The sequence below is a fragment of the Halichoeres trimaculatus genome, unplaced genomic scaffold, assembly GCF_033239565.1.
Source record: "Halichoeres trimaculatus isolate MK-OKI-2021-1 unplaced genomic scaffold, fHalTri1.1 fHalTri1_scaffold_2, whole genome shotgun sequence".
Lineage (NCBI taxonomy): Eukaryota > Metazoa > Chordata > Actinopteri > Labriformes > Labridae > Halichoeres > Halichoeres trimaculatus.
Window position 1 is genome coordinate 17,244,766 of NW_027437180.1, and position 20,113 is coordinate 17,264,878.

Consider the following 20,113-nt stretch of genomic DNA (forward strand, 5'->3'; position numbering starts at 1 on the left):
GCCAACATGTTTAAATCCAAAAACAAAAACAACAAAATGAAAGCATCTGTTCGCACAACCATCTCCTGGCCCTGTACTGAACTGCAGTTTGATGCATTAATGCAAACAACAATCAGAGCCTTTCTCTCTGATTCTTGAGAGAGGCAATTCTTCCCTTAAAGGGGTAACTTCATGATGTTTCCAAATCAATCTTTTTTTACAGCTTGGAAAAGTAAAAACACAGTTACTTTGAATATCACTTTACATAGAAGCTGATTCATCGACTTCTTAGCAAAGATGTGTAATAAAAAAAAAAATATCTGGTGTCTGGCTTTGACGCAGAGCAAGCCTGCAAGAAGGTTCATACTGACAATGGACTGGTCTTTATTTAACTTTTACAAACATCATAATGAACTCTCTATCTTGTGATGAAGTTTCACCCTTTCTGACTTTACCACCACAGAAGTTAAACACAGTTTCTTTCCTTTTCATCCTTCTTCCTGTTACCTCAAAGGTACTGCTGTTTCTCCTGGACCTCCACCCTCCATCAGCACCCAGACAGAAGATGAAAGTCCACCTCAAGATGGATTTCCCTCCAGCACTGAACCTTCACCAGCAGCATCAACACTGTTTAAATCAGAGCTGAAGACAACCCAGCAGGCATCAACTAAACTTAAAGGTAACCCACTATAATACACCCCAAAACACACAAAGCTTTATGTGATATACCACGGACCAGTACAGACCAGTACTTATATAGTGCTTTCTAGTCTTCCTGACTGCTCAAAGTGCTTTACCCATCCACACCATATTCACAGACTGATGGTGGAGACTTCTATTGTAGGAACGATTGGTTTTATCTAACACATTCATACCCATCCACACACCACTGACCAACAGGAGGAGCTATTTCAGTGTCTTGCCCAAGGACACTTCAGTCTTTGATTGCTGGAGCTGGTATTGAATCCTAAACCTTCCAAGTGAGAGATGAAAACTACCACTGAGCCACAGCTGCCCTGATGAAGCACAGCTTCATACTATGATTAGTTTAGATAGAAAGCGCAAGTCTTTACTCTTCCCCGAGCAAGAAATGATCAGTTTATTTCATCATTTACTAAGGTCAGAAACTTACCCCTTCATACCTACCTTCTTCTAGTGTTTTTTTCTCCCTTTTTTTTTGTTATAAATAATATGTGATCTGGGCTGCATGGTGGCGCAACGATTAGCGCTGCAGCCTCACAGCAAAAAGGTCCCCACCTCAGCCGGTGGGCCTTTCTGTGTGGAGTTTGCATGTTCTACCCATGCATGCGTGGGTTCTCTCTAGGTGTCCTCCCACAGTCCAAAAATATGCTTACCAGGTTAATTGGTCACTTGAAATTGTCCGTAGGTGTAAGTGTGCGAGTGTATGGTTGTCTGTCTCTATGTGTCAGCCCTGCGATTGACTGGCGACCAGTCCAGGGTGTACCACGCCTCTTGCCCAATGACAGCTGGGATAGGCTCCAGCCACCCGCAACCCTGAACAGGATGAGCGTTATAGAAAATGGATGGATGGATGAATGATATGTGATCTGTCAGTAGGATTGTATGAATAACTTGTTGATAACAAGCAAACTACCCACATGTTGTCACAGAAGCTAACAACTGTAGACAGGGTCAACTGTACCATGTCATTGAAATTAATGTGATTAAACTCTGAATTTGTCAGTGCTTCACTGTCAGAAAGCCTTTTTATTTGCTCAAACACCAGGGATAATTCTTCAAGTCATTTTGAAATTTAGTGCACTTAATAAATTGATATTTTTGTTTGACATAATCCATAATTTTCAGTGACTAATGTGGCAGACACAGAAATCTGAGAGTCTCAGAGTTTGGTAACTGTCAGATGTCACAGTGTGTTTTTAAAAGGAAAACATCAGAGGAACTATGTGTTGTCGCTTTCTGTGATCAGCTTACTCTCTGATTCAGAAAGGAAGTACTGTTGTCAACAAGTCCTGTTCCAGACAGTAAACGCTCTCTTCAGCTTCTGCATCAAACAAATGCTGTAGCCTACACCCATAAGTCTGTGCAGCCCTGTTATCAGCCTGACCTGCACCTCACCCTATACCTAACTACGCGTCCAGAGATGCTGACTGCAAGACCTGATAATGGTCCCTGGGCAACCTCAAATTTCCTACATTTACAAAATATCCAGAATCCTTGTACACTGACTGACTTATTGTACAAATTCTTTAGAATTAATGGAAACTTGTATCAGTTTCTGTTGAGCATAATATGCTAAGAGTTGCCTTAGTTGTGTGCGGACAGGATCTAAATCAGGAAACCTCACTTGTATGTTGTGTAAGCCCACCTTAAAAATAAACAAACAAACAAAAAACTTAATTTAAATCAGAGTCTTAAACATGAACACAATAAGCCTAGAAGCCAATTATGAGTCATTTTTGGATCATTTAACTACTGCAATTAAAATTTCTGTTTGGAAGTGTGACAATGCTTGAAGCTTATGGGCGTATATATATATATATATATATATATATATATATATATATATATATATATATATATATATATATATATATATATATATAGATAGATAGATAGATAGATAGATAGATAGATAGATAGATAGATAGATATAATTGATGGTCCTATAAAAAAGATTGTTGCTCAGCATCAGAATGACACTGGTTACAGACTTCTATCAAAGCACCTAAATATTGCAGTCAGCACTGTTGGGGCCATTGTTCGCAAGTGGAAGAAGCAACACCTTACCATCAACAGGCCATGCACAGGAGCTCCTTGCAAGATTTCTGACCTTCTGACCAGGGAGTCAGAAAGATAATCAGAAGAGTGCTCAACAAGGCCAAGGACCACCCTGAAAGTGCCCCAGAAAGAGGCAGCAGGTACAATTGTTACAGAGAAAACAATAGGCAATGCACTCCACCGCCACGGCCTCAATGGACGCTCAGCCTGCAAGACTCCATTCTTTAAGAAAAGGCATGTTGAAGCTGGTTTAAAGTTTGCTAAACAGCATCTTGACAAGCCTGTAGAATACTGGGAGAATGTTGTCAGGTCAGATGTCATACTACATACCATGTTTGTAGGAGAAATGGCACTGCACATCACCCAAAAATCACTACACCAACAGTGAAGTTTGGAGGTGGAAGCATCATGGCATGAGGTTGTTTCTCATCTCATGGTATTGGCAAACTTCATATAATGTTTATAATAATAATAATAATAATGTTTATTTATATAGCACCTTTCACAGAGAAAACTCACAAAGTGCTTCACAGAATTCAAACATCAGTCGTTTCCACAAACAACAAATAGAAAACCACAGAGAAAAACACAGATTCATAAAAGATCATGATCAGCAAATTATTCAACATGGTCAAGGAACGCTTGCCTGAACAGGTGGGTTTTAAGTTGCTTTTTGAAATTGGCAATGGATGTAGCATCCCTCAGGGGAGAGCGTTCCACCATCTAGGTGCAACAGACTCAAAGGCTCGGTCTCCCCGGGTCTTAAAACTAGTATGGGGAACAATTAAAAGTTTGTGACCTGCAGACCTGAGTGACCTGCCAGGAACATACACCTGAAGCAGCTCACACAAATACTCAGGAGCCTGACCCCGTAGAGCTCTAAAAGTTAAAACCAGCACCTTAAACTGGATCCTGAATCTTACTGGAAGCCAGTGTAGGGATGCCAGTGCAGGGGTAATGTGACAATATTTTGATTTTTTTGTCAGAAGCCTTGCAGCAGCATTCTGAATAATCTGGAGACGATCAATAGAAGATTTGTTCAGGCACAGAAAGAGAGAGTTACAATAGTCCAGGCGTGATGACACAAAGGCATGAATTATCATTTCAAGTTCTCTATGAGAAACAATGGATCTCAGTTTTGAGATATTCCTCAGATGGAAAAAACATGTGCGGTTCAAGGCCAGAATGTGTTTATCAAAGAGCATGGCCTGGTCAAAAATAACACCAAGATTTTTCAGGTTAGAGCAGACATTAGATTCCAAAGAACCAATACGCTTAGCAATCTTACCGGCAGTACCTTCAGGAGCGACAATCAAGACCTCAGTTTTGGAAGCGTTAAGTTGAAGGAAATTATTGCTTAACCAGTCATTGATTGCGAACAGACAGTCATGCAGTATGTTAAGGTTGTCATTACTGTCTGGATTAAAAGAATAATACAACTGAACATCGTCTGCATACACGTGATAAGAAATGCTATTAAACCTATTGATAATAGTGCTGAGAGGGAGCATATACAAAGAAAACAGAATTGGGCCCAATACTGATCCTTGAGGCACACCACATGACAAAGGGACTGAATCAGAGGTATAAGGACCAGCAGCAACAGAGAAATTTCTACCACTGAGGTAGGAGACAAACCAGTTAAGAGCGCTGCCGGAAATACCTACATGGTCACGGAGCCTATTTAGCAAGATTTGATGGTCAACAGTATCAAACGCTGCACTAAGGTCAAGCAGAATTACAATAGTGGACTTGCCAGTGTCGGAGGCCATCATGATGTCATTGGACACTCTAAGAAGTGCAGTTTCTGTGGAGTGCATCTGCCGATAACCTGATTGAAATTTGTCAAGGATGTTATGTCCATGTAACACAGGGACTAGTTGGTTGGCAACCACCTTTTCAAGGATCTTTGATAAGAAAGGCAACTTGGAGATAGGCCTGAAGTTGCTCATTACTGAAGGATCCAGGTTCGGTTTTTTAAGAAGAGGCTGGACAACTGCTTGTTTAAAATAGGAGGGAAAGCAGCCAGACACAAGGGAAGTATTGATAATATGAAGCAGGGGAGGACCAATGGAGGTAGCTACTTTTTTCAATAGCGATGTGGGTAAAACGTCTAACGGGCTGGAAGAGGATTTAGTTTTGCTGATGAGCAATTATATATATATATATAATTATATATATATATAATTGACGGAGCAATGAATGGAGCCATGTTTGGGGAAATTCTTGATATGAATCTGTTGCCATTCACCAGGATGATGACGATGAGACGTGGCTGGACCTTCCAGCAGGACAACGATCCAAAGCATCCAAAATATACAAGAAGCGTCTTGAAGCTGTCATTGCAAACAAAGGCTTCTCCACTAAGTATTAGATGAGTCTCAGTTAGCGTGTTCAATACCTTTTTCCTGTGTTATCACACTTAATTCCACATAATCATTATTAACGGACCTGAACGTTATGATTTCTTTTCATGTGTGGATTATTTGAGTTAATACCAATGTCTGGTAGAAATTTTGTTTGAATTGCATCTTTGGAAATAAATTTGATAAGAAAAAAGTTGACGCGTTCAATACTTATTTCCCTCACTGTATAAGAAGGAATCTTACAGGTACTTTAAAGCTGTCATGTAATGAAAGGATGAAGTCATCCATGTTGAATGTGTAAATGAAGCAAGGTGTTATATTTAACTTTCAAAGGGCAAACTTCCATCGTTCCCAAAGTAGAATAACACAATGCTTTCTTTTTCTAAACCACATCCTCAGCTTAATTCAGTGTCCCCTCAGCTGAACGTCTCAGTGCATTAGCAGTCCTGTGAAAGCCATGTGACAGAGAGAGGGAGAGGCAATACCAAAAATGAGATAAAAACAACACAGAGAATTAATTCCCATGAAAAGTGCAGTCTTTATATCAGAAAACTCAAAGGCTGAAACTACCAAGTTGATCTGTCAAGGACCTGTTCTTGTAAACATGTTTTAAGCACTGACATACTGTCACGCCTGCCTGTGTTATCTGTAGATACTACAGTGGTCATCATTGTTTCTGTGAGCCTGGCTCTTCTGGTCTGTGCCGTCATCCCTTTTATATTCTTCGGAAGCTGTCGTTCCAACACAGGTGAGGAGATGTACGCAGTGTAATCCACAGTCCCAAAAACACACTGCTCTAACTCCACCAGGTTATCTGTAACAATTCAATCAAAACATTTTGTCCATGTTGCTTGTTTCAGAAGACCAAATCGAACCTGAGGTGAAAAAAGACGAGGTGAGCTGCCAGCTTTCATCATTTTGATCAAAATGTTTAGCAGTTCTTTGTTAAGTAAAGGTTCATAGAATAGAATAGGATAGAATAGAATAGAAGAGAACTTCATTTGTCATTGAAACAAGTACAACAAAATTGCAAATTCATTGGTATGAATAATTCTTTTTATGTGTTCACAGGCGGTTTATTTCAAAGAAAAAGAAAGTGTTCCCTCCACCCAGGCGGCAGTGAGGCTGCAGTCTTTTGATCCAGAGCGCAGCCCTCAGGATGCTTCTCAGGAATTAGATCCTAAAAGTTTGCATTAAGGAGGGTTTCATCTTTTCAACCCTCCACTTTTTTTAATAAAAAAAATAAAGGAGCAATGGCCGAGTGTATTTGTATCTAAGTACACATACCTCCATCGATGTCAATATTTTGTTCAAGCAACAGTTAATTCTCTGTTTAATGTTTGATTTCTTTTTTTAAACAACGATCATTTGCATCAAAGAAGGATAATATGATCTTATTGTTTTTCTCCAACAAGAGCTTATGTGTTTTCTTTGAAGTGTATCTGTTCTTCATTTCAAATTACAAATAAAAGAATGTTTTGTTTAAAGAGCGGGTGAATTTCCCATGGTGCTGATGTAAATAGAGTAACTGTTTTTCAGTGACATTGATTTTCCAGGCTACAGTGAAGCCCCCTGTGAGTAACCTTTAGCTTATGTGGTGTGATAATTGGGTAATTTTGTTGTCTCCTGCGGACATAGCAAAAGAGCTTATTGCTTCGCTGGTGGTGCCATTTCCATTTGTAAAAACCTTTTAATAATAATTCCTGTACTTTAACAATTAAATACACTCACCGGCTACATTATTAGGCACACCTGTCCAACTGCTCATTATCAGCCAACCACATTGCAGCAACTCAATGCATTTAGGCATGTAGACATGGTCAAGACGATCTTCTGCAGTTCAAACCGAGCATCAGAATGGGGAAGAAAGGTGATTTAAGTCACTTTGAACGTGGCATGGTTGCTGGTCTGAGTATTTCAGAAACTGCTGATCTACTGGGATTTTAACCAACAACCATCACTAGGGTTTACAGAGAATGGCCCCAAAAAGAGAAAATATCCAGTGAGCAGCAGTTCTGTGGGTGAAAATGCCTTGTTGATGCAAGAGGTCAGAGGAGAATGGACAGACTGGTTGGTGCTGATAGAAATGCAACAGTAACTCAAATAACCACTGGCTACAACTGAGGTCTGCAGAAGAGCATCTCTGAACACACAACACGTCCAACCTTGAGGCAGATGGGCTACAGCAACAGAAGACCACACCAGGTGACCCTCCTGTCAGCTAAGTACAGGAAACTGAGGCTACAATTCACACAGGCTCACCAAAACTGGACAATAGAAGATTGGAAAAACGTTTCCTGGTCTGATGAGTCTGGATTTCTGCTGCAAAATTCGGATGGTAGGGTCAGAATTTGGCCACTAATTTTCCCAGCCTCCAAAAGCCCACTGCTGCTAGCAGCAAGAGGGAGGCATTTGAGTTCGGGGCTGCTGACCTGCGTCTCTCCTGAGGGATTTTGTTGAGTGTTTTTTTTGTTTTTTTTTTGTGCACTTAAATTCCTTGTTTTGTATTAATAAATCCTTTTTGTACAATTTAAGATGTTTTTAAGTATTTTGGATCATTTATGGATGGTTGTTAGCCCCATAGTGCCACTCTTTAGTGGGACTTAACACATAGAAACAAAGATATAAATAATAAATACAATCAGGTGAGTTATCAGGTGATTTATCATGACCATTTTTGTAGCCTACAGTGCAGGGATATGCCTAAATGTTATTTAGAAACCCTACAACACTTGATTTAACATCAGTAGCAATCTCTGATTGGCTATGAATTTATAAAGAGGAACATTTTGATTTGAGGTCAAGATAAAACAAAAGTTCTGACTAAATGTTTTGAATGTTTGTCAGCGAAACAAGACTGAAACTATTAACAACAAAAAGTCTGATACGTGTCAAAAACTAAGGTATTTTTCCACCTAAAGACTAAAACTTGACTAAATCCAACACTGGCTGTAATGGAGAACATGCGTATGAATAGGACTGTGATATTATTTCGGAGGTTTTATGATTCAATATAATGCACAGTAAGCCTTTATGTACTTGCCGTATTTAAATTGGAGACCTTGTTTCTGCTGTTGAAGACCTGCAGATGGTGCTACACACAAGTGTTACACTTCATCAGCTTAACTCTTTCTTCTCACCTGAGAATTTATAACACGTATATTAAAAGCTTTGCAGTAAACATTGTCGGTCTCTTTGATAGCTGTTTCTCTTCTACCATCACTTTATCAGGAGCAGCATGGGTCACCACAGGAGATGAAAAGAAAAACAGCTCAAGGACGTTATGTGATATGGCATGAGGTCTTCATGGTCTAGTTTTAATGAAATCTCACCAACTTTAGCGAACAAATACGATAAATTGTATTTAGCCTGTCAATCTCCTTTTATTCTGAATATACCAATTTGAGCTGAGTGGTCTCCTTCACTAAGTATCACTCTGCATCACAGACTTTCCAGTGAGGGGGTTAGGAGACTGCAAAAGAGAAGAAAAGTCACTGAGTTTCACTTTTAAGTGCGCTTGTTTTGGCACCTCTGCCTTTTTCCCTGACTGTGTATTTTTTAAAAGATGACTGTTGGTGTGACTCACATCTGTGGGTTTGCTTGTTTCTTTTCAGTGTCTGTCATGTAACCCACCTGTTTTTAAACATGTTAATGTACTACTTTCTACACTCAAAGGAAACAAAGGCTCCATGTTTTTTTCAGTTAAATGTGTTTAGAAGTGTAATACTCTGCTACTTTAGAGTCCCCCATCTCATAAGAACTGGCTCATAATTGGCTGGTGTAAAAGATGCCGAGCAATATGTTGATAAAAACTGATCTTGGTGTCTTGCAAGCACTTTAAACCTTACATTTACTTGAAAATAATGTACAGACAGCATATATATGTTGATAATGAAAATGTTTATTGTCATATGATAAATGTATGCTCTTTGTCATCAGTTGGAGCATTGTTAATAAATCACTGAAAAGGATATGTAATTAAAAAAAAAATCAACAGGAACATGACCCAAGAGTTTACAGGACGACAGTTACGTGACAGGGTATAAAAAGACCTTCCCAGAGAGGCTGATGCCATGTTCTAGAATAGAATAGAATAGAATAGAATAGAATAGAATAGAATAGAATAGAATAGATTAGACTAGAACTTTATTGTCATTGTAACAAGTACAATGACACTGAAGTCACAGCAGCAATCAAGAAAACAAAAGTAATTAAGTTTATAGAAAGTGCAAAAAGGTCCATAAGAAAATAGATGGTGACAGCTTGTCCATCATTCTCCAGTTCAGCCAGCCTCCACCTCCACAGGGTCCAGGACTGAGCTTCTTCAGTCATGCTCAATCTCTGTCTCCTAGATCCTGTCTGCTCACAGCAGGTGAAGCTCTTCCAATGTGGTGTTGGTGTCTGATGTTAGCTCTGTTAGCCATGTCTGTGAATAGCATGATGCTACTCTGCCCTCTGGCATTCCCTCTGTTGCTGGGTTAGCACAGCTAGCTCGTCCATCTTATTGGAGATAGATCTTAGGTTCCGATATTGATGGATGGACGATGGATGGAAGGACAGGTTGATGTCGTCATTTCTTAGCTCACACCTGAGAACAAGCACGTCGTCCTCACCTCCTTCTCCTCATCTTGTGGGAAGACATCAGGCCTTACACAAGTTAGCATTGACATGCTACAGGCTGCTAACAGCTGAGTTCACATGTAAACAATGCAGCCATGGTTACATGTAGGATCTTGAGACAAACACAGGAGAAAAAGTAGTAAAAATATCGCTGAAGCCACAAAAAGTTTGGTGTCCATGACCAACAAATGAGCCATACAAAGTAACGATCCATTCCAAATTCAAATATTACGAAAAAATTACAAGAAACGGAAAAAGAAGAGAGAGCTGCGGGAAAAGGCAGCCATAGCCAACAGGGTGGCGCCTAGCAGCATTAACCACGCTCTTCCAGGCTTGTGCCTATTATTTTGAGTGCATAAGTGTGTTCACACTGAAAGCGAGCAAAATGCAGCTCACTGTGATTTCTCAACTTGTGCACTCAAAATGGTGAAAAAGTTGAGTGTGAAACAGTGGACACTTTTCATTCTCAATGGTCGCCATGTTGGCTACGCAGAGGAAGGAGTGGGAACAGATCAAAAGATGGTTGATGAATGTAATCAATAAAAAGCAGAACACCTGTTTATGGTTGTGAAATATGATTGTGGTTTTTGGTAAGTGTAAAACTGCAATGTTTGATTGGGGACAACATTAAGATTTTGTGCACTGTTCAAGTAAGTGCAGAGTGAACACAGTGCACTTCATGTAAGTGTACTTACAAAAGTAGACAATTTCAGGCACAGCATGAGAGTCTCTTAGAGAGACTCTGTGAGCAAATAGGTATCAATTATTCTCCTGGGTGTAAAATGACCAAGACTTTGATGACTTCATACAAAGTAACATCATTTTTAGAAATCTTCGGACAATCTGGAGAAATCTTGTTACAAAAGAGACGGCACTGTTAATCAACAGTGGTTGGCCGTGTCCACACGTAGCCAGGTATTTGGGAAACCGCATATATTGTTGTACGTTTACGCCTGTCATCAGGAAAACAATGCCCATTATGGGTTTGGCGTGCTTGGAGCCGGCAGATTTACCTGCTGCGTGTGGATGAAAGTATTTTTTTAAAGACAAACAGGGGGGATACTCGTTTTTGAAAATACCCGGCTATGTGTGGACATGGTCCGCTATGCCTCTTAGGTATCACTGCAGTAATACAGACATACATCTATTGTAGAAATAAATTAATGAGCTCAAAAAAGGTTTTCATGAAAGTTTATCGCTGACTTTAAAAATGTTTTGTTCCATTGCATTGATTTTTATTACAGAAATGTTTATGTTTAGTCATCTTATAAAGAGAGCAGTTGATGTTATTGTAGATATTGGTTTCGTTGGTAACCCAGTTCCTGTTTTGCATGAAATTCACCAACACTGATAACACTTCTAACTGTACATGAATGTAAGGGTTCTGAAAGTGAGGGGGAGTGCATTAGAGACACCATTTCATTCACTTCACCTCTGCCTGCAGGCTGCTCATAGCCTTCATCTTCCGCTCTGACAGTCAAAACCACAGGAAAGGGGCTGACAGTGCAGACTGATGACGTGCAGTTGTAGAGAATGGTGAAACGCTTGATAGCAAACAGGTGTTTGGATGGTTCATTCAGCCTTCAGAGGTTATAATACCAGAGCTGGGACTTTATCTAACATGAAGTCTATTACTGTAATCTACTATCTTCTCTATGGTAAGTTTGTAAATGACTTACATGTGTCGTATTAAACAATACAAAGATGCTTTAACTGTTGGGTGATGCACTTGGCAGCTATGTGGGCAGTGGAAGCAGACATTTGTGCAGAGGGAGTCGAATGGGGAGAAGTCTCGTTCCAGTGTTCACACCAGAACGCACGGACCAATAAAAAATATCTCTGCAAAAAACCCTGTGGGGGCAAAGAAGATATCCTGCTGTCAGTGGGTCCAGGTGGGCGATCGGTGTCAGAAAGGATAGCTCTGAAGGACTGGGGGAACGGGGTCTTCACTGTCACCTTTAGTGGACTCCAGATGACGGACTCGGGGAAGTACTGGTGTGGAGTGGAAAGGTTTGGAGTGGATACATATATTGCTGTTTACCTTACTGTAAAGGAAGGTAGGTGGTTATTTCTTACGTGCTTGAGTCAATTTTTACATGTAATTTTCTGAGTCGACTGTGTTTTGTTCCAGAGCACAGTAGAGGAAGTGTTTGTTCATTATTCTTACCAGAGATATATCCTTTGCAGAAAGAAATTGGCTTGCTTTATAAAACAAAAGAAGCTTTCAAATCCAATCAATACACACATCATAAAAGCACAAATACATGTAATATTCCTGTCACAAACACACTCTGCATGTTTCTGTTAACAATGTGTTGGTTAATTTCAGACAGCTCTAGTGATCAGTTACTTTCTTGTGTTCAGAGGAATTACCAGAATTAATTTAGTGTGTTTCTCTGTAGAAAATAAAAGAAATGCTCGACTGGGGAACCTTTTTAGTGTTCCCCAACTTGTGAGTTGATTTCTCTTCAAAATTGAAGATTTGTCCCATGCTATTACAGATGATGCAACAGATCCGCAAGGTCAAAAACCACTTTAAAAGCATCAAGATAAGATCAGATAAGAAACGATACAACTCATCTTTAGTACTCCCACAATGGGGACGTTTACATTGTTCAAGCAGCAAATACAAAAGTGCACAGTAAAAAACATTTCAATGATAAAAAATTGAGTAGAACGAAAAAGTGAAACATAAAGAGTGGGGTAAGATGAATCACTGGGTACGTTGTCCCACCCCGTTTCTAAGCAACTGTGGACATTTTTTTTTGTCATGTGATCATGAATTTGGGAAGCACCCTTCATTTCTACATAAAACACACGTTTTTACCTTTTTAGATAAATTTCCTGTGTGCCGGCTATGAAGAACATGGTTTTAAAGTTAAATGAATAGACTGAGAAACATGTAGTATACATGTTCGTATGTCTAAAGTAAAAGACTTAGTGAAGTATTTAGAGAAAGATTAGCTTGAGCGGCTTCACTACACAATATTTTCCCAAATGTCTGTGGGGTTAATTGAGCCAGTGGCTTAACTCACCCTGCATACGCCTAAGTTAAGTTAAGTCTGTGGCATAAAACTACATTTCAGTGTAGAATGACACACCTGGTTTGAGTCCAAACATTTCAGAAAAGATATTTGACCAAGGAGCTTAAAAAAAACAACTGGGGCTCAGCAGCCCTGGAAAGATGGAAAGAGCAGCAGCGGATGTGACCTTAGTAACTGAAATTATATCTATGCACAATAGGTCATTACTACAGATATATAAGTGTCTACTGATTTGTCAGCACCTTTATCTGTTCAGGTCTCTGTTGCTACAAAGTTGAACTATTCGGATTGTCATCATGATTTTTTAAAGTCTTGTCTTTGTTTTACATAAATAAATTAATTTACAAACCAAAGGGTGAAATAAAAACATCAACATTTTTTATTTGGTTTTGTGCGGTTTTGGTCAGCTAAAAATATAATCATACTATTTTGAATATGAAAATTCATGATTAAATTATTCTTTACAAAAGGTAAATGCTGCCTTAAAATTTGATCAGATATCAACTAGGGCTGGGCGATTATTGTAAAAATAAGAATCCTTATTATTTTAAGTGATATTGAAATCACAATAAATATACACAATTCATTTATTCTAAAACTTCAGTACTGATTTAAACACAACTTTAAAGAACCAGCAAGTGGCACATACAGTATTATTGATACACATAAGTCACACACACTCGCTGTGGCTGCACATGGAACACAGAAGAGCTATGAAGCACAGGAACTTGCATACATCTACACTGTGTGGCAAATTAATTGGGTTTTTTTTTCGATTATATTGTTTTTATGATTGTCAGATGGCGAAATTGAAATCACGATTAAAATCCAATTAATTGTCCAGCCCTAATATCAACTAAAAATTCAGAACTTTAATTCTTATTAATTTATCTATTTATTTCAGAATTTTGTAATTTTAGGGCCCTATGCCCAAAAAGTATAGAATTACAATTAGGGGAGGCATTCAGAAGTAGATAATGTGTTTTAAGGTTAATTCTGTCCATTTATTTCTAGCCTGCAGGTCAATACATTCGTTCAATCTATGTCATAGGTAACCCCCCCCCCCCCCCCAAAAAAAAAAAAAAAAAAAAAAAAGAGAAAAAAATAACAAAACATGTGACCCATTGGTCAACTTTTGACCTATAAATCCACCGATCCTATCCTTCATGAAACACCTTTGGTGCCTCAGCCAGCTGGTTTTATACAGCTAGATGTATCAGGTAAGAACACGCTCTAGACTGAGCTTTTGAGCTTCAACGTGGGGCACAAAGCCACTCACACATAAATACACCTGTTTAGGCAGGCTGGGCCCTGTTCTACGAAGCAGGATTACTGCGTAGTGAGGTAGCTTTGAGGATAGGTTCCAGATTCCCTGTTCTACGATACAGGATCACTCCTCAGCGAGGCGAGTCTCCATGGCAACATACGCTGAACGGCTAACCTGCTCCGGGGCAGGTTAGGTTCCAGATTGAACTCGAGGACCATAAAAAACCCCGCCCACTGACCAATGAGCCCTCACGAAAAAATGGCTTTTCCGCTCTTAGAGGATGCCTTGGACATCGGAGCTCGCATTGTCCAAGGAGCACTCCGGCGCGCATGAGTTTTCAGGGACCGCACTGTCCCACTCTCTTTTTTGGATGACCACCTTTATGAAAGGTACCGGTTTTCCAGGGAGGGGTTGGTAGTACATGACACTTTCTACAGGTAGTTAAAGGAAATGAAGAACCCTCATTGCCGTAATAAGATCTTCAGTGCCAACACTTCTGTTCAATGACAATATTTTATTGCCCGTATTAAAATTGTGACAGGAATTCATGTAGGGCTCATGTGGGCTACATATCACACAAAAAATGTAAACACGATAGGAATGAAGAAATGAATAAATTCATCTAAGAAATAAAATAGGTATGGTGCATGTTACAGTAAAAGTGCATGGTGAAGAGTGCTATTTCAGGATGATAATGGCACAAAAGATTTTTTTGCACTACACTTACGCATTTAGACTGTCAGCAATTTTCTGCCAGCACTCCTTCCGTGTTTTAGCAGCGGCGACGGTGTTGCTTTTAACGTTAATTATATGTTTCACCTCGTCATACTTCCTCATGATCACCTCCTGCTCCTCCTGTGTGAAGTATGCGGTCCTTCTCTCTCCGCTCCAGACTGCTCCATGTTCCCGATTGGTCAGATGCAGCGGGCTCCGCCTTATATGCCTGCACGCGCTCATTGCCTAGCTGGATCCACTTATGAGGTTGATAACCAGTGTCATAAAACCGTGTAGCGAGACGGCCGGCTACCGCGCTCAGTTCAGCGAGGTAGCTCCAAGGCTATCTCACTAGGCTGAACTTGCTTCGTAGAACAGGGCCCTGGTAATATTATTGGGATGACAATATAAACGCTCAACATGTCATATTTTACGCCAACAGCGCAACATTGCCCCACTGTTTTTCCTTGAATAAGATTTTTTATTGACAATGCATCTTAAGTTTTTTTTTGTTGTTTCATTCAACTTTCTTTTACTCTACTGAATGATCTGAAATGGTCTTAAACTTTTGTCTCACATCGTTCAGGTGTTGCCAACAAGACAACACCGGGTCCACCTGACTCTTCTCCTACATGGACAAGTGTAAATGATCTCATTTCAAGGCAGCAAACACTCAAAACAAATGCCAACGCATCCACAAGCATTACAACAGGTACGGTAAGGTAAAATGCCACAAAATTTCAATCCTTACATCTTTGAATTAACTTACAGTTATGATCTATTTAATGTTACAGCCCTAAACGTCACTACTGAGGGAGGACAGAGCAACAGCACAGGTGAGTTAAAGAGTGTCAAGCTCATACCAGTTACAGAAGAAAGACTTGTAAATATCTGAATGTGTCTCTTGTTTCTGGTCAGGCACTTTGCTGTTTACTACTCTCCCAGTCGTTGTTGTTTTCACCATCTTGGTCCTGGCTGCATGGTTGTGGAAACGAAGAAAGCGCTCAAAGCCTCAATCACAAGTTTGCACCAACAGCACAGCCCCTGTCAGTGCAAAGAACAGAGAGGTATGAGACAGTAACCAGAGCTGAACAAAGCCATACAGTCTGATAGCAACGTTGATACTGATGTTTTATATCTGATGACTATCAAGTTTCTTTTCCTTTTTTCGATGGCCATTCCACAAACACTCACCTCTGCATCTCTATTATTATTTCTCTATTTTTTAGAAATTGAATAGAACTTGAGTCCTCTAACAGTGCTCACAACCTTAATTTCAGTTCAATTCTGGTCAGCCCTGACCATGAGATGTTGATTTGCAGCTTCTGCTTCCTTTCATTGGAACTGATTTGGGGTCAGGCTGAAAGTCCCGATCCACTAGTTACCTTAGATTATTAGATTATTGGTCTGATATCAGCAAAACACAAGTATCTCATCATATCAGCCTGCAACAACAAACATCTCCAATACTCCAGCACCTCTATCCAGCAGTGCTAAGGTGCTAGAATAGTAGCATTAAGTAAGATTGATGTTGGCTACGTGGAACTTTTTGTCAGAGTCCAAAAAAAAAGACATTGTAGCTGAGTCCAAACCACGTCATTCACAAGTTTCCAGTTGTGGCACAGAACCTAGGAGGTTTTATATGATTAACCTCATCACAGAGTTTCAATAATAACACTTGATAAAGCTTTTTTTCAGATATATGCTGCAAAATAAGTTAAAATTAAAAGTATGACTCACTTTTGTTGATCAGATTGATATTGGTATCTGATAATACTCAAGGCTGGTGTATCATATTGGAAGTAAAAAGCTTGTATCAGGACACCCCTAAAACAGATATTCTTTAGTTCATCTTTGGATTCAATTGAAGGCTTTTAGCAAAGATAGTGTAAAACAATTCATGGAAATAAAATGCAATATTCCCATTAAACTAGCTGAAAAATTTTATCTGGCCTTAAGACACTTCTGTTTCTAGAAACAATGTGAACTCGCCACAAATACCTTCACTAATGAGTTACCTGCAACCCAGTGCCTCAAGTACTAAAATCCAAAGCCTGAAGAAAAATGGGCAGCAAGAGCTAGAACATCCCTGAGGTTACCAAGAGGGCACCTCCTGTCACTGGTGTTTCATTAGGAGCAAGCACAGCCTAGAGCAACCCCCAGTGAAGTCTTTCCTTTGGTTACACCCTGAAATGTCTCACCTGTTGTCCCCTACTTTCAGTCCCTGCCTCTAAGCTTTTTAACACCACCACGCACACATGGGCATGAGGGGTCTCCCACTACTCACTGAATCAGGTTCTGTGGTGATAGTAGCACATCACAAGTTACTCCAGCAGGATCTAATGTGGTTATCCTCCAAGGCCCCCAGGCCTTTCCAGCTAAGCTTCCTTTTTCTACACTTTTCTATTCAACACTGGACTAACTAAAGCCACGTTTCCACCAAGCAGTCCGGGTTGGTTTGGGACGGTTTGGGACAGTTAAGCATGATCCCGTTTGCATTTCCACAGCAAACTGTGCCCTCTCGTGGTAGGCGGCGTGTAAGCCGGATGCTGAAAGCGGCAGCTGTTAAACAATAGTGTGACGCCATAGAAGCTTACCCCCCTAATAAATCAAACAAAGAAGAAAAACGCGACACAGTAAACAAAGAGCATAGATGGAAGACATGCATCCTCTCTGTGACTGGCATGTAGCTCTTTGTTGCAAAGTGCAATCAAGCTTTGTTGATTGAGAAGTGAAGTCTGTAAGTGAAGATTCTTTTGACCAGTCAACAGTCTGCAGTGTCGTAGCTCCACCTTTTGAGAGCGGATCGGTTCAGTCTGGCACCCATACGAAAGGGTCCCAAAAAAGTAGGCCGGCTCGTCTTGGTTTTTAGGGATCTGTCCTGGGATAAATCAGTGGAAACGCCACAAAATGCGCACCATACCTAGACAAAGCGAACTGGTCTGCTTGGTGGAAGCGCGGCTTAAGTAACTGAACAAAGCCCAAAGCCTCCCCTGCCTTGCTGCATGTTCCTTATGAACTCTGAGTGCCTCAGAGCAGCTTTTGTTTCTTGTACGGCATCTCCTGGATTCCATTTCCTACCTCTAGTTGGATTTTGAACAATCAGACCATCTACTGCATCTTCTCTTCCAGCTGGCAACATCTCTGCCCTGTTCTTGAACATTTGAGCTTCTCTGTTAAACTAGCTATTGGTAACTTAAGTATGCCCTTCACATACAGAGCTACACCAGGGAACTCCAAACCATTTCCTTATGTGTGAATTTACCAACCTCTCTATCCTCTCAACTTTCAAAATCACAGCTTTGATAACTGACAAGGCCACATCAATCAAAGAAGTAAATCAAACAGCTAAGCTTTAACTAACAGGGAGTCCTGACAGCTCTGTTTACAGAGAACCAGCAATCACAGAAACAGGACCTGAAAGAGTGGAGTGGAATTCAGTGTTACACCCAAAATGTTGCAATTTTTGACTGTGCACTTCTTAATCTCAAAAGTCATAATGTCTTTTGTGAGAGAGACACAAGAGAGGAACATAAGGCTCAGCAGAGACAGTGTAGATCAGATTTGTCAATTCTATAATGATATCTAATAAAATAATACAATACAAATTTAAAGGTGTGGGTGTTTTTTTTACTCAGCTGGTAAATGGAAGCATAATAAAAGTCACACCAGCTGAACGATGAAAAGTACAAATTGAAACACGATCAATTAACGTCTTTTCTTCATCACTTCTCAGCAGGTGGACTGTGAGCGTAACAACGTTTGTGAGGAGATGCAGAGGGTGATAACATCACCTGATAATCTCTCTTGTACTCATGAACCAGTGAAGGATCCACCAACAGCTGTGATTACAGCACCTGAGTACAGCGACTCCCTCCATATCTATGAAAACATCTGCTGCTCTAGAGATGCTGCACACAGAGCTACAAACGGCAGAGAAGAGGATGACACCTGCTCGGGAATCTACATCAACCCATTACCATCAATAAGATCTGAACAAGCCGACGAAGGTCTGCATGTTAAAAAAAAGGCAAATAAAAATATGTCAAGTAAAGATGTGACGGGGAATCCCACAGAGGGCTGTGCGAGTAAAGTCTCAGCATGTGACTCCACAGAAACAAGGCCCAGATCTCTGTGGTTTGGTTTGGATTTATCAGGAACAATCTGAGTTCCTCTCAGCATGGTGTGACAGCTGAACTGATACCGACCACCCGTCCTCTTTGGACTCAGAAAACTTGTTTGTTCCCTTTACACAGACATCCTTGGGAAATGTTTTATTGTTTTTCGAGTGAATCAGATTCCCATGCTTGTGAGCCTACAGTAAGACATACAAAGGAGTGTGTTTAAGCTGCACAGAAGCACCAAACTACATTTTCTTTTAAAAAAATTGACTCAACAACTCAAAGACTTAATAACGGCACTTTTCAGACTTTGGTTTGCTTTTTATGGCTGAATTTTGATCTGCAAAGTGTACTTAAAAATGTCCTCAGGAGATAACTTCTCATACATTACTATTATTAACAGCATTTGGTGCACTTTTAAAACAGGAAGAACACTCAGTGTTGTTAATATAGAACATGGTCACCCAGAGACTTGTGGTTTGATAGCCCTTAACTGAGCTATTCTAAAACAAAAGTGAAGCGCTTTAACTTCCTCTTTGGCTTACCACACATTAAAACAATGTTAAGATCTTTTTCTCAATCTCTTTGTGTTATTTAACCTAGAACCAGTAACCACAAATGACTGATTGATTAACGTGTCTCCTTATCATCTGTCATCCATTTCTTGCTGCTGTTGTTCAAGTGTTTTCCAGCAGTGAAAAAAACCCATGTGTGTAGTTAGCAGGCACATATCATGAACTGCAGGTTTTACCTTTAAATGACGACAGTGGCAGAATATGTGTCTGTACCTCCTATGTTACATGCAGAGGCATAAGAGTCTGTCTGTAGCGACACCTGGTGGCCATGTAAGTAAAGACAGAAGGACTTGTAACTGAAATGTGTTGTGTCTACCATGGGGGTGGAGAGTTTATCATTTTTTTTCTTTTGTCAAGAAGTGGAAATGATGAATGCTTGAGGATGAAAAGACTATATAGGAAGGAAACACATCTTCACTGACTTTGACAAAAACAAACATTCACTAAGCTGATCTGTCAATTAAAAAATACATGTTGTCACCAGTCATTATTAATTTACTGAATAAAGGAAAATTATTGGATCTTGATATTTTGGTCGGGTTGTTTTAATATGTATTTATCAGGGGCTGAAATCAAACAAAACAACTAAAACATTTTTGGAGGTTAAAGAACTGCATAAATTTTAACTCTTTGTTCATCTACTGATGGATTTTCAGTTTATACTCAT

At 39.9% G+C, this 20,113-nt stretch overlaps 1 protein-coding gene across 1 annotated transcript; it reads left to right on the forward strand.

Moving 5' to 3' along the window:
* The first annotated feature begins 11,252 nt into the window (after positions 1-11,252).
* On the forward strand, positions 11,253-18,918 carry LOC141787109 (uncharacterized). Its single transcript, XM_074665351.1, has 6 exons — positions 11,253-11,383; positions 11,462-11,782; positions 15,337-15,392; positions 15,472-15,586; positions 15,669-15,817; positions 18,487-18,918. Exons 1-6 carry the CDS (start codon positions 11,293-11,295, stop codon positions 18,916-18,918), a joined length of 1,164 nt encoding a protein of 387 aa, XP_074521452.1. The 5' UTR covers positions 11,253-11,292.
* Positions 18,919-20,113: the final 1,195 nt, after the last annotated feature.

Excerpts from the sequence above, each read along its gene's own strand:
- LOC141787109 (XM_074665351.1), top strand. The coding sequence starts at position 11,293 with ATGGTTCATTCAGCCTTCAGAGGTTATAATACCAGAGCTGGGACTTTA. Across the intron at positions 15,393-15,471 it reads CTTCTCCTACATGGACAAGT|GGTAAAATGCCACAAAATTT; the intron begins GTAAATGATCTC and ends CAGGTACGGTAA. Across the intron at positions 15,818-18,486 it reads TCAGTGCAAAGAACAGAGAG|CAGGTGGACTGTGAGCGTAA; the intron begins GTATGAGACAGT and ends ATCACTTCTCAG.